A 15129-nucleotide genomic window follows, 5' to 3' on the forward strand; every position below is an offset into this window, starting at 1 on the left:
GATCTGTACTATTTATTAAATCCGTTTATTACATAAAAAATAACGCCATTGTCGTATAAAAGAGCGGCCATTTTAGAGGTAACATCTAATTGTTGCTTCCTTGAAGCTAGTCATTTTTTATGAATTATGTGATAATCTAGTGTTTACATAATCAAGTATGATTTTCATAATCCAATGCTGTCCTTGAGCTTATAATCTCTCACTCCTCTATAGAGTTAAAAGGGCAGCCCTGAAGCATCCTGCGTTCATAGGTCACAAAGAGACAACGTTACCATTGCTCCAAGGCTCCCTCTCAAGAGTTTGAGAAGATAATAAGTGATAAATCTGTAAACCTGAACTTCATCTCATGGATTTAGACACTTCAAAAGAATCAATGGAATAATGGGTAATTGAAACTTCCAATAACATCACAAGGTACAAAAATTATTATGTACAAATGCTGGAGTACAAGCATTAACCTAACTCCTAATTGTATAAGAAGAATGTTGAAGTTTCAATCCCCTTTGCAGCCATGTCTACCCGAGCGTACCTGCATTGCAGGGTGGCCATCCTCGTCGCCAATCCATAATAAGGAGGGAAGCAACACAATGCACAAGTGCTGCTGCAACGACGAATGCATGGAAGATTTGATGGCTGTGTCCTACAAGGTCAAATGCACCAGGTTTGCATCTTTCTGGAAATCTTGTCATGTAAAATACCGCTCCGATAGCATACAAAATCCCCATGATTATCTCATACCCTAGAGCCACAAGTACTTGTGGATGACCAAAGTGGAGGAAAAGTGCATGTGTAGCTGGGATCAGTCCTGAGAAACCCATAGCAAGAAAGAGAGTAGCCCTAAAGGACCTAAAACGACCGGAGGAGAGAGCCGGGGAGAGGAGGGTGATAATGGCAAGTACACCAAATATAGTAATGGTGGATAGGTAAAAGAGACACCAGTATGGTTGATTACAGAAGATATAGTAAATGGGGCAAAAGAAAGAACAGACTATCATGAGTGAAATGCCAGCATAATCTAGTCTCCAGAAGAAGAGGTTATATCTAAGTGAGTGACAAGCAAATAGGTGGGAAAGAGTGCTGAAAATCAAACAACACATAGCTCCTCCTAAGAAAATAAACCAAGGCCAAATAGCAACTTCATAACCATCTCCATTTATGTCTAGAAATGATGGATTTGACATCTGCCTAGCATAAGAATCCTGCAATCAAAGATCAAGCTATATGAGATGTTGTTCTTGTTTTGCAGCTCAAAATCGTCGGATAAGCTAAAAGCAGAGGCGGATTTTATGTGTTCAATTGAATTTAGTATTTTCGACACGTAACATAAACATGTGCATAGATATGTCGAAAAATCACTAAGTTTCAACAAATATTAAAGAAATCCCATTTGCATCCATTTTATCCTAAACAAAATGAAACTCAATTGTAAAGAGATACTAAAATAGACAACAATATAAAAAACAAACCGAGTGCATGTGAGATACAGCTCAAAGAACTCCTAAATTACTCTGGCGCTAATCACTTAAAAATTGCAACAAAATGTAGATTCTTCACCTTATGTTATTTAAAGGTGTTTGACTAAATATAAAATTGAAGAATGTTTATTTTTGAGAATTTGTGGTCTAAAATAAACACTTATGTGATTATGAAATCATGTGTTAAGGGTAAAATAAGGAAGTTAGAGTTAATTTTTTTGAATATAGAAACATACTAGGGATAATTTCAATAATATAAAATCCAGCATAAAATATTACATCCATGTAGCTATATTTTTAATTTACATCCGTATAACCAACTTTTTTTTTGCAACAATGTTTATACATACGATATACAACATTATACGCTTACTTAGACAATGTATAAACCTTGTATAAAAGTGTATAATAATGTATAAAAGAGCTATTTCAGATAATATTAGAAATATGGGTTATTTCAGGTAAATATTTTCTCCAAATAGACATGTTATTTTCCCAATGTATTGCCCCATGTTCCAATTTATGTGGCAACATTATAAAGTAAAACGAAGGGAAAATCATTCTATTTAAAACAATTTTTTTTTAAATTACCACGTAAAATGGAAAATATGGAGTGATAAAATATCATTTCTTAGTAATAAAAGATCCTAATAAACCGTGAGACCTACAACCCTCCTAACTTTTCGAGCTTTGTACATAGAAAATAAAAGTTAAATATTTATTCTTACCTGTGTGTTCACGTCAAATTATACTCTATAAGTTTATTATAATTAAATTATTTAGTAAGATAATATAGTGCCCCCTCCGTCCAATTTTATATGGAGGTTTTTGACCAGACATGCAGTTTAAAAATAAATGAAGACTTTTGAAATTTGTCATCTAAAACAAATTATAGAAATTTGTTTTAAAATCATTTAATTAGGATAAAAAGGTAAATTTAAAGTTAAAAAGGTAAATTTAAAGTTAAATTATTGCTAAATATAGTGTGTCGTTCTTTTTATACTTACCAAAAAACAAAGGGTCATAGAAATTGGGACGTCGAAGTATAATTAAGTAATCATCATTAAGTATTATGTGAACACATATCATGCATCTATTGACACTGTAAATATCGGGTGCGAATAAATTTTTACTGAACGGAAAACTCACCGGAAAAGAATCAGCTGAGCCATTTTTCTTCATATTCATCCACTGTCCATGACCTGTCGTTCTGTATTATCATTATTTAATTAATAATCCATTTTAAACAAGCAAAATTACAAAAATAGACACAAACAGTCTCAAAATTACTTCAACTGACCTAAATACGCCAGCAAACAAATTCTCCACTGTTGTTGTCTTCTCCGTTAAGCTCATCACCGTCAACGTCACAAATATCACAAATCCTCCCAAATGCCTAACAAAAAAAAAAAAAAAAAAAAGGAAATTTTCAAAAATATACAGCCCAACATAAAATATTACTCCACGTAACCATATTTTGAGTTTATACATTATTATAGTCCCCCGTCCCAAATGTGGCACAGTTAAAATTTCGAGATTCAAACTCCGTGAATTCAGACATAGGAGCTTTAAGTTTTTCTGAAATAAAATTTATATATTTGGAAACTGTGTAAAAATTACTATAAATCACAAGAATTAGCTAGCAACTTAAAATATTTAAAGGGCATATAAAGAAATTTCAGTCAAAGAAAAACTTGGTTGTTTCTCGAAATTCCAACTGTGCCACATAAATTGGGACGGAGGGAATACAACAGTTATACTTATACCTATGTGAAAAGTAAAGTGTATAATAGTGTATGAAAGGTGTTTATATACAAATATGGGCTAAACCAGGTAATAAACTCAAAATACGGGCTACGTGGCGTAAATTTTTGTCCCTGTAGACATAGAGCGTAATTTTCCCACAAATCTAAACAAATCAGGAAAAAAAATATGGGCTAAATAGGATAACAAATTCAAAATATGACTACGTGACGTAAACATTTTCTCCCATTAAACATAGAGCATGGTTTTTCCCAAAAAGAATCCAAACAAATCAGAAAAAAAAAAAAAAAAAAAAATTCAATCTCAAAATACCAAAAATTTGTTTCCTTACGTCCAAATATTGAGTGTTTCATTGTGCCATGAAAATCATCTGAGAGCAAATAGCCTTCAAAGCCATTCACTTGTCTTAAATTAAAGATATATAAAATATACCAAAATATTTTTAAATTTTGTGATGTTAAACATGTCAAGTGAAAAATTTTGGAATTAAAAAGTTGCCAAAAACAGAAAAAGTCATTTTTTTTTATAAATGCAAAAAATATGAAATTATGGCCAAAAAAAAAATTGAACCTTGAAATCTAAAAGTTATACATAAATTGAGACTGAGAGAGTATTTGAATCTCAAAATGCCAAAAAAAAAAAAAAAAAAAAAAACTTACGTCCAAATATTGAGTGTCTCATTGTGCCATGAAAACAAGCTAAGAACAATATCCTTCAAAGGCCATTCACAACGATAATAATCTCTTATAAATTCATTATCCTGAAGATATTCAGGTAATGCTTCATATTTCACCAATTTATTTCTTCTATCCAATAATAATTCTTGATCATCATGATTTTTTCTAGTAATTATATTATTTTCTTGATCTGTTGAATCAACTCGTTCACCATCTCTATGTCTCAAAACATTCTTCTTTCCTCTTCGTTTCATTTTTTTCCGGCGAATGTTCGCCGGAAAACTTTGAATGAATGAATGAATATTTGTGTAATGAAAAGAAATGCTATCTTTATTTTATTTTGTAGTAGTAATGAAATGATGTGAAGTTATTGAAAGCTAGCTGTGGCATAGGAATATTTATAGTAGCAAATGACGTGAAGCCTCTAATTATTATTACTTTTTAAAGTGATTTTTGATTAGTTCAATTGTATTTGTTTAATTTTTCCCGGTGTTTACCATTTGAATTTCGAGTGTCAAACTTCTTTATTTTGATCGTGATTTATTCGTATGCCCTTTTAAATATTTAAAATTGTTAATTAAATCTCAAAAGAATCAGCAATGACAAAAACTTCATTGTACACCACGATTTATTCTTATGCCCTTTAAATATTTTAAATTGTTAATTATTGTGACTTATAATTCTGTTTAAGTAGTTTCTACAACAACAACGTACCTCTAAATATGTAAATTATTTTTCAAAGAACTTAAAGATTGTTTGTGTGACTTCACGGTCAAATAAAGAAGTTTGACTCTCGAAATTTAAACTGTATCACATAAATTGGGACAGAAGGAGTAATAAAAGAGGGACGTGGTTTGTTGGAAGTAAATTTACTAATTCAGGTCTTGATTTACAATAATATAAAAATAGATATAAACAAAGTCTGCGTTTAAGTTTTAGGTGTTGTCATTGTAAAAAAAACACCATAGATCAGTTCATTTATAAGGTACTTATATGTAAATCTCTATTATAAACAATAATTTACAACCCGATAAAAATGATGCCTAATTTGTTATAACACGTTAAATTAACTGATGATATAAGTATTTCTATATTGTCAGTGTGTGTATAACTTAAATCCAAAAAAAAGTTAATTTAAGTGTATCCTTAATTAAGTGTCACCATTTCTTATTAAAATTCCTCTGTGTATCTTTCAAGTTATTTAACTAAATTTTAAGTATTTACAATTCAAAGGAACACGGTTTATGGGCATATTGTCATTAATTCTTAATTATTTGAATCACGTAAGATAAGAGGAAAGAAACTCGGGGGTCGTGCGTACAAGATTATGGGCAACAATACTATATATCTTTCAATATTTTAAGTTAAGACAAAATCATTTATATAAGAAAACTTTAAAAAATTCCAATGATTCTATTTTGGTTTATTTTGTGAGTTAAAAAAAATGGTGGTTCATTTTGGTGTGAGCCATATTCAAAAAATGAAAATTTTAAGCTGAGGGAAGGTGAGAAATGGAATTTGAGTGATGTGTTTATTTTGAATATTCTTGGTAAAACGAAGTTGGTGGATCCACATGCAAATGATTTAAATAGTCATGGCTAAATCTTAAAAAATGGATCAATGCATAAATGGTTGAAATCCTTTTACCGTTAATAGAAAATTTCAGGATCGAGTCAGAAAATGCAGAATTTTTCGATAAGGAATATTAAACCATCTGAGTGGCCTTCGCCCCCTACCCAGTACGAATTCAAATTAATTGAGTTAGTTATTTTGAATATTGAATGGTTAAATAAAAATATATAACGCATTTTTTTTGTTTTCTTGAATAATATTTGTTTGAGTATGGACATTAATTGAATTTTACTAGTTAATTAAAAAAAAAGTGCTCTGCTGACTTTTGCTTAAGATTCGTTGGAGCATATTATGAGATTCCTTAGAGCATAATTGGAAGTAATACACTTCTCTCCTATTTTATACGGTATTATTATTATTTAAGAAGCTAGACTTAATTTTCAACACTTATTAGTTTCCACCTTATTGTTTTTCATGTCTCACATAACAAATATAATTTAGAAAATAAAGTCCGTTTGCGATTTATCTCTCTGGAGGGACACATACACACTCTTTGAGAGATAAAACGCTCCCTATCGAAGACAGCTTTATTTTCAGAACTCACACCCAAGACTTTTGGTAATTAAGAATAGAGGAATACTTACCATCCACCACAATATTTGATGGTGCAGTTCAGAATAAGAAAAGAAATATACTTAAAAATGCTTAAGTTTAACAAAATATAGTTCCCGGGTTATAAATAAAAAATCTCTCATTTTTTCATAACAATTTGCTCTAAAATCTTCTAATCATTTTTTTATTAAAATCTTGTTAAGCAAATATACTGTTGTTTCAAGTGGGAGAAGATTCATTTTATGATTAGGCGTCACGTTCATAAACACCCAAATTTCTATTTTCTAAGAGAAGTAAAACAATGATCACTCTAAAAAAATTGAAGCAATAAATTATGTTATTTAAAAGCAACAATCATAATTATGTTGCTTTGTAATCCCAAACAAGACAACTACCTTAGCCTGGCATTTAAGCCACCTATGGCCAATCTAATAAGTGAAAGAAAATTACGTAATATTACACCATAAAGACAAATTGGTTAGGATAAAAGTAAATATACAGAAACAAACGAAAAAGAATAGAAATATAAAGTTGATTCAGAAGAAAATAGAAATCTAAATTTAACTTTAAAAAACCAGTTATAACGTAGTCGACAAGAGATCAATAACAGAAGTTAGCCAAGGTTGGTCAACTGAATGCGTATATAAGTGAAATTTTATTTTAAAATTTTATGTCATGTTGACTATTGGATTCAGTTAAGATAAGGGAAACTTTTAGTGTAGCAGCAAAGGAGATTCAAAAAATGTTTTAAGTCATAGATTTGATTATAGGCTACTACATTTTAGTTTTTTTTTTTTTTTAATACCGTTATTTCTTATTCGAGCTCTGTTGTTTATCAACTAAAATTGGTAAGACCACTAATGATTGTGGTGAGATGAATAAGATTCTTTCAACCTTAATCACAGATTTTGGGTTCGAGCCCAAAAAATAGAAAAAATCCTGATAGTTAAAAAGTAATTGCAAGTAACTAATATCTTATAAAATTGATTAATAACCAGAAAAAATGGTAAGGTATATGGTACAGTATGTTAGATAATACAACCACAATAACAACATACCTAGGTAAACTCCACATGTGGGATCTGGGGAGGATAAAGTGTACGCAGACCTTACTCCTACCTCGGAAGGTAGGGAGGTTGTTTCCGAAATACCCTCGGCTCAAGAGAAAATATGATGAAAAAAAGTCAGATAAGAACAAGTTGTTCAAAGCAGTATGAAAATGAAACTAATAAAAGTGGAGGAAAAAATCATGAGAAAGCAGTCTGAAAGAAAAGAGTAGTAGCTACCATATTATATACTGATAATATTAGAAAAAAAAATCATAGAGAAGATATTGAGAGTTGTTGTGAACTTGAAGTTCCCACATCGCTCGCACACGGGATTGTGTGCGTGCTTATAAGCTGGGCATGAAGCCTTTACTTTTAGACGCGTTTTAAAGCCATGAGGTGCGCCAAAGCGGACAATATCTACAAGTTGTTTATAACACGTTATCAGCACGATGCTCGCGATGGGAGGGTGTGTTGTGAACTTGAAGTTCCCACATCGCTCGCACACGGGATTGTGTGCGTGCTTATAAGCTGGGCCTGAAGCCTTTACTTTTAGACGCGTTTTAAAGCCGTGAGGTGCGCCAAAGCGGACAATATCTACAAGCATTTTATAACACGTTATCAGCACGAGACTCTGTCATCTCGAGCAAATACTTTACAAGCCTCGAAGGTATTGATTTCTTTGTTTTCCATTACTAATGGCAAATCTTTCTAGACGTGAATTTGTAGCCTTAGATATATCCGACAATAGCTATATGTCGTGGATTCTTGATGCCGAGATTCACCTTAATGCGATGGGTCTGGAAGACACCATCAAAGATAAAAATGAGGCATCAAACCAAAACCGTGCTAAGGCAATGATATTCCTCCGCCATCATCTTGATGAGAATTTAAAAATGGAATATCTGACGGTTAAAAATCCTCTTACGCTGTGGAATGACCTGAAAGATAGATATGATCACCTGAAGATGGCCATACTTCCACAAGCACGTTTTGATTGGCTCCATTTAAGGTTCCAAGATTTTAAATCTGTTAAGGCATATAATTCTACAATGTTTAAAATTATTTCTCAACTGAAATTATGTGGTGAAAATATTACTGATGATGATATGCTGGAGAAAACATTCTCCACTTTTCCTGCCTCGAGTATGCTCCTGCAGCAGCAATACCGAGAGATGAAGTTCAAGAAATATTCTGATCTAATCTCACATCTTCTAGTGGTTGAACAACATAATGAATTACTGATGAAAAATCATGAAAGCTGACCCACTGGTACTGCCCCACTGGTACTGCCCCATTCCCTGAAGTGAATGAGGCAAATTTTCGCCATTCTAGGCGTGGAAGAGGTCGTGGCCCCAGTCGTGGTCATGGTCGTGGTCGAGGAAGGAATTTTAATCATGATTCTCGTTTTGCACCATATAATACCCTTCACCACCAGCAGTGTAAAAGGAAGGATGAAAAGCATGAAGTTGTGCAAAAGAAAAATTCAGAAAATAATTGCTTCCGATGTGGAGGAAAAGGGCACTGGTCACGTACCTGTCGTACGCCAAAGCACCTTGTTGAGCTATATCAAGCCTCCCTCAAAAGGGCAGAAAATGATGCCGAAGCAAATTTTATTTCTGAAGATAATGTTGAGCCCATGCATCTAGATGTGGCAGATTTCTTTGAACTCCCTGAAGGGAAAATAGATCATCTGATCGGTGATGACTCTGTATTAACTTAGATATTTCATACATGTCATTTGTATTAGCTATTGTGGTTATGTTTCCATATATATGTAATAAAGTGTGTGTAATACTTTGTCTAATCAAAATATCTACTTCGATGTTTACTTTGCCTATTCTTTCGTTTTGAAGAATATATGGAAAATCCTCAAATATTATTTGGATCAATGACCAATCATGAAGATATTTGTGTGATTGATAGTGGAACAACGCATGCTATATTCAAAGATGAGAAATATTTTTCTCACTTGCGTAGAAAAAGGGGAAATATTAATACAATTTCTGGCAATTCGAAATTAATTAAGGGCTCCGGAAGAGCTAATATATTTCTACCTAAGGGGAAGAAACTTGTTATAGAAGATGCATTATTCTCTTCTAGATCCCCAAGAAACTTGTTGAGTTTCAAAGATATCCGCCGTAATGGGTATCACGTTGAGACATTAAATGAAACAAATGATGAATATCTTATCATTACAAAGAATGTCTCCGGCCAAAAAAAATATGTTTTGGAGAAATTACCAACTTTGTCTTCTGGCCTGTACTATGCAGAAATTAGTACAATGGAAGCACACTCAATCGTAAACCAGAAGTTTAACGATTCAGGAACTTTTGTGCTTTGGCATGACCGAATGGGTCATCCTGGATCAATAATGATGAGACGAATTATTGAAAATTCTAAAGGGCATCCACTTAAGAACCTGAAGATTCTTGAAAGTAGTGAATTTTCATGTGTCGCTTGTCATCAGGGAAAATTGATAACCAAGCCATCACCAATGAAAGTTGACATTGAATCCCCTGCTTTTCTAGATCGTATACATGGGGATATATGTGGACATATTCACCCATCTTGTGGGTCATTCAGATATTTTATGGTTCTAATAGATGCGTCTTCGAGATGGTCTCATGTGTGCCTCATATCGTCTCGCAACCTGGCGTTTACGAAATTATTGGCACAAATAATACGCTTAAGGGCACACTTCCCAGATTATCGTATAAAGGCTATACGTCTTGATAATGCTAGAGAATTTACATCCCAAGCTTTTGATGATTATTGTTTATCAGTTGGGATAAAGGTTGAACATCCTGTAGCACATGTTCATACCCAAAATGGCCTTGCTGAATCATTTATTAAGCGTGTGCAATTGATAGCAAGACCATTACTTATGAAAACACGGTTGCCTACAACCGTCTGGGGTCATGCTATTTTACATGCAGCATCTCTTGTTCGTCTTAGACCGACTCATTATAATAAATACTCCCCGTCACAATTAGTATTTGGTCATGAACCAAATATTGCTCATCTCCGAATCTTTGGCTGTGCTGTATATGTGCCTGTAGCACCACCACAACGCACTAAGATGGGCCCCCAAAGAAGGTTAGGAATATATGTTGGGTTTGAATCACCCTCCATTATTCGCTATCTTGAGCCATTGACGGGAGATTTATTCACTGCCCGATTTGCAGATTGTCAATTTGATGAAACAAATTTTCCACAATTAGGGGGAGAAAGAAAAGAAATAAAAAGAGAAATTGTGTGGAGAGTTCCATCACTATCTCATTTTGATCCACGTACCCCTATATGTGAGCAGGCGATCCAGAAGATCATCCACTTACAGAAAATAGCAAATCAAATGCCAGACGGATTTACTGATTTGAAAAGAATAACTAAGTCGCATATCCTTGCAGAGAATGTGCCTATTCGAATTGATGTTCCATAGGGACAATCTACTAGTGTCATAGCCTCTGAATCTCATCCACGCCTGAAGCGTGGTAGGCCATTGGGCTCCAAGGATAAAAATCCAAGAAAAAGAAATACAAACAATGATCAGAATGACACTATGAAAGGATCTCATGAAGAGATTCAAGATCTGATTAATTCTGATATTCCTGAAGAAATCAGCAAACCCGAGACTTCAGTGAGTGAAGAACTATATCGTTCGAAAATTATGGTGAATAGTGTTTTTGCATATAATGTTGCACTAAATATTATAAAAGGCAGTAAGGATCAGGAACCTCAATCTGTCGGAGAATGTCGACGAAGATATGATTGGCCAAAATGGCAAGAAGTAATTCAATCAGAATTGAATTCACTTGCTAAACGTGAGGTTTTTGGACCTGTAGTCCAAACGCCTAATGGTGTAAAACCAGTTGGTCACAAATGGGTCTTTGTACGGAAAAGAAATGAGAGAAATGAAATTGTGCGATACAAAGCACGCCTTGTTGCACAAGGATTCTCTCAAAGACCCGACGTCGACTATGAAGAAACATATTCACCAGTTATGGATGCTATAACATTTCGATACCTCATGGGTTTAGCTGTCTATGAAACCCTTGAAATACATCTTATGGATGTGGTTACAACTTATCTTTATGGTTCACTTGATAATGAAATTTATATGAAAATTCCTGAAGCATTTGGTTTAAAGTCTCGGGAAATGTATTCAATCAGATTACAAAGATCATTATATGGTTTAAAACAATAAGGGTGTATGTGGTATAATCGCCTAAGTGAGTACTTGATAAATGAAGGATATATAAATGATGTCATTTGTCCATGTGTTTTTATTAAGAAAACAAAATCAGGGTTCATTATACTTGATGTTTATGTTGATGACATAAACCTCATTGGAACTCCAGAAGAGCTCCAAAAGGCGATTGAATATTTGAAGAAAGAATTTGAGATGAAAAATCTCGGAAAGACAAAACTCTGTCTTGGTCTGCAAATTGAACATTTCGCAAAAGGGATCTTTATCCATCAATCTGCCTATACTGAGAAAGTTTTAAATCGGTTTTACATGGACAATGCGCATTCTTTAAGTACTCATATGGTTGTTCGCTCACTTGAAGTGAGCAAAGATCCGTTCCGACCTCAGGAAGAAAACGAAGAGCTACTTGGTCCTGAAGTACCATATCTTAGTGCAATAGGTGCACTTATGTATCTTGCTAATGCTACAAGACCTGACATAGCATTTTCTGTTAATTTGCTAGCAAGATATAGCTCTTCTCCTACACGGAGGCATTGGAACGGGATTAAGCATATATTGCGATATCTGAAGGGAACTAGCGATATGGGTCTGTTTTATACTAACAAAGGTAGTACATATCTTGTTGGTTATGCAGATGCAGGTTATTTATCTGATCCACATAAAGCTCGATCTTAAACGGGCTATCTGTTTACATGCGGAGGTACTGCTATATCATGGCGATCGACCAAGCAGTCCATTGTTGCTACTTCTTCAAATCATGCTGAGATAATCGCTATTCATGAAGCAAGTAGAGAATGTGTGTGGTTGAGATCAGTGATACATTTCATCAGAGAAAGATGTGGCTTGAAGTGTGATACAAAAATACCCACAGTATTATATGAAAATAATGATGCATGCATAGCTCAATTAAAAGGAGGTTTCATAAAAGGAGATAGAACAAAGCACATTTCACCAAAGTTATTTTTCACACATGATCTCCAGAAGAATGGTGATATTGATATGCAACAAATCCGTTCAAGTGACAATCCTGCAGATTTGTTCACTAAATCTTTGCCAACTTCAACTCTTGAGAAGATGATGTTCAAGATTGGAATGCGAAGACTCCGACATCTGAATCTTGGTCTTCGTCAGGGGGAGTGAAATACGCGTTGTACTCTTTTTTCCTTAACCAAGTTTTGTCCCATTGGGTTTTCTTGGTAAGGTTTTTAATGAGGCAGCTCTCAAAGCGTATTTCTAGATATGTGCACTCTTTTTCCTTCATTAGGACTTTTTCCCACAGGGTTTTTTTTTAATAAAGTTTTAACGAGGTACATCATCTATTAATGGACATCCAAGGGGGAGTGTTACAAATATCCCAAATTAGTGAATATCCATTAAGTTAGAAATATCCCAAAATATCTCCTTTGTATGTTGCTCCTATAAATAGGATGCACAGATGCAATGTTGAAAGAGCAGAAGTAATATAATTTGATATCTCTCTGCATATTCTCTCTACATATTTCTTCTGTGTATTTACTTCATAGTTTTATTTTATAACACGTTATCAGCACGATGCTCGCGATGGGAGGGTGTGTTGTGAATTTGAAGTTCCCACATCGCTCGCACACGGGATTGTGTGCGTGCTTATAAGCTGGGCCTGAAGCCTTTACTTTTAGACGCGTTTTAAAGCCGTGAGGTGCGCCAAAGCGGACAATATCTACAAGCATTTTATAACACGTTATCAGCACGAGACTCTGTCATCTCGAGCAAATACTTTACAAGCCTCGAAGGTAGCTTGTAGATATTGTCCGCTTTGGCGCACCTCACGACTTTAAAACGCGTCTACAAGTAAAGGCTTCAGGCCCTGCTTATAAGCACGCACACAATCCCGTGTGCGAGCGATGTGGGAACTTCAAGTTCACAACACACCCTCCCATCACGAGCATCGTACTGATAACGTGTTATAAACAGCTTGTAGATATTGTCCGCTTTGGCGCACCTCACGGCTTTAAAACGCGTCTATAAGTAAAGGCTTCAGGCCCTGCTTATAAGCACGCACGCAATCCCGTGTGCGAGCGATGTGGGAACTTCAAGTTCACAACACACCCTCCCATCGCGAGCATCGTGCTGATAACGTGTTATAAACAGCTTGTAGATATTGTCCGCTTTGACGCACCTCACGGCTTTAAAACGCGTCTATAAGTAAAGGCTTCAGGCCCTGCTTATAAGCACGCACACAATCCCGTGTGCGAGCGATGTGGGAACTTCAAGTTCACAACACACCCTCCCATCGCGAGCATCGTGCTGATAACGTGTTATAAACAGCTTGTAGATATTGTCCGCTTTGACGCACCTCACGGCTTTAAAACGCGTCTATAAGTAAAGGCTTCAGGCCCTGCTTATAAGCACGCACACAATCCCGTGTGCGAGCGATGTGGGAACTTCAAGTTCACAACAAGAGTTTGACTATAATACAGGTGTATATATGAAGTGCCAAATGTTATAACTCATTTACGGCAATCACATGTTATATGAAGTAAAGTTGATTTAAAAAGTTAAACTACTCAAATTTGTGGTCATAAATGCCAATCCAATCACCTGAAAAAACTCTAATGTTAAAAGCTTTAATATCACTTGTGAATAATTAACTAATCCAAGGAGCCTGACAGGAACACAAGCTACAAACAGATCGACAAGAATGGCTATAGAACTGATAGTACTCCCTCTGTTAACTTTTACTTATCCACTTTTACTATCAACATCTCTTAAGAAATAATAAATGAAGTGCATAATTTACCAATGTACCCATATTAATTGGTGCATATTTTTATTGGATTTGAAAAATAATTTGAAGTGAGTACTTAATGCTATGGGTAAAACAGGAAAAATTAAATCGTCTTGTCTTGATATGCTAAAAGTGACAAGTAAAAGTGAAATCTATTTTTAGAATAGTGGACAAGTAAAAGTAAACGGAGGAAGTAGAAATTAGATACATGAAATGGATTGTTTGGTACAAAGTGTCGATCTATTATTGCAACTACTTAAGATTCATAATATAAGTGGTCTTTTTACTTTGGGCATACCCCTTAAGAAAATTACTTATTTTTAGAAAATAAGAGGTGTTTTTACTAACTTATCCTTATTAAATGGCTTGAAAAAGAAATACTACTCTTTAATGGTTTCTTGGTTAGTTGGTTATGTAAAACTCTACTTAGTTAAATAAGGGTAAAATTGGAAGAAAAAAAATTAATGTCTTCTTAATTTAGTGAAACACCACTTATTTTGAAACAAAATGAAAAGATAAAAACGCTACTTATTATGAAACGGAGGGAGTATTATCTAAATGTAGATCAACTTTTATGTAAGTTTAGATCTGAAACTATAATGGTTCTAATGATTTACTTCTTGTTCTAAATTGATATTAATTACTTTAATTTACATTAGTTTTTAAGCAGTATCAATCTATTATATGTGTGTATGTTTGTGTGCAAACTTTTTGGCAAAGCAATTAATGTAGGATGATATATCTTATAGAAGGATGTCTTATTAGATCTTTTTAGTTGAAAAGTTATACAATACAAATTGGGTAAAAATAGAAATTTTTATATATAAACTATTGAATATCCTTAACATAGAGTAAATTTCTATCGTTGTGGCAAATTTGACTCAAAATTTACTTTAGATCGCATATTTAATTCCAACTATTACATGCTTTGCCTTTTTTCCTCCTCTTACTATCAGAACTCCCTACTCCACTAGTAACCAGGTCCACAATCCAAGAGAAAGGATGGTGG

The 15129-nt window shown here is 34.1% G+C and overlaps 1 protein-coding gene across 1 annotated transcript; it reads right to left on the minus strand.

The window, feature by feature from the left end:
• Positions 1 to 74: 74 nt before the first annotated feature.
• Positions 75 to 4285, minus strand: LOC132602907 (heptahelical transmembrane protein 2-like). The gene is made up of 4 exons (XM_060315716.1): positions 3899 to 4285; positions 2776 to 2871; positions 2625 to 2685; positions 75 to 1199 (listed from the first exon to the last, which is right to left on the minus strand). The coding sequence occupies exons 1-4, from the start codon at positions 4168 to 4170 to the stop codon at positions 516 to 518; spliced, it is 1113 nt and encodes a 370-aa protein (XP_060171699.1). The 5' UTR covers positions 4171 to 4285; the 3' UTR covers positions 75 to 515.
• Between the last annotated feature and the right edge of the window lie 10844 nt (positions 4286 to 15129).

This window comes from Lycium barbarum, chromosome 7 (assembly GCF_019175385.1).
Source record: "Lycium barbarum isolate Lr01 chromosome 7, ASM1917538v2, whole genome shotgun sequence".
Classification (NCBI taxonomy): Eukaryota; Viridiplantae; Streptophyta; class Magnoliopsida; order Solanales; family Solanaceae; genus Lycium; species Lycium barbarum.

Excerpts from the sequence above, each read along its gene's own strand:
- LOC132602907 (XM_060315716.1), bottom strand. The coding sequence starts at position 4,170 with ATGAAACGAAGAGGAAAGAAGAATGTTTTGAGACATAGAGATGGTGAA. Across the intron at positions 2,686-2,775 it reads TTGTTTGCTGGCGTATTTAG|AACGACAGGTCATGGACAGT; the intron begins GTCAGTTGAAGT and ends ATGATAATACAG. Across the intron at positions 1,200-2,624 it reads GCTCAGCTGATTCTTTTCCG|GATTCTTATGCTAGGCAGAT; the intron begins GTGAGTTTTCCG and ends CTTTGATTGCAG.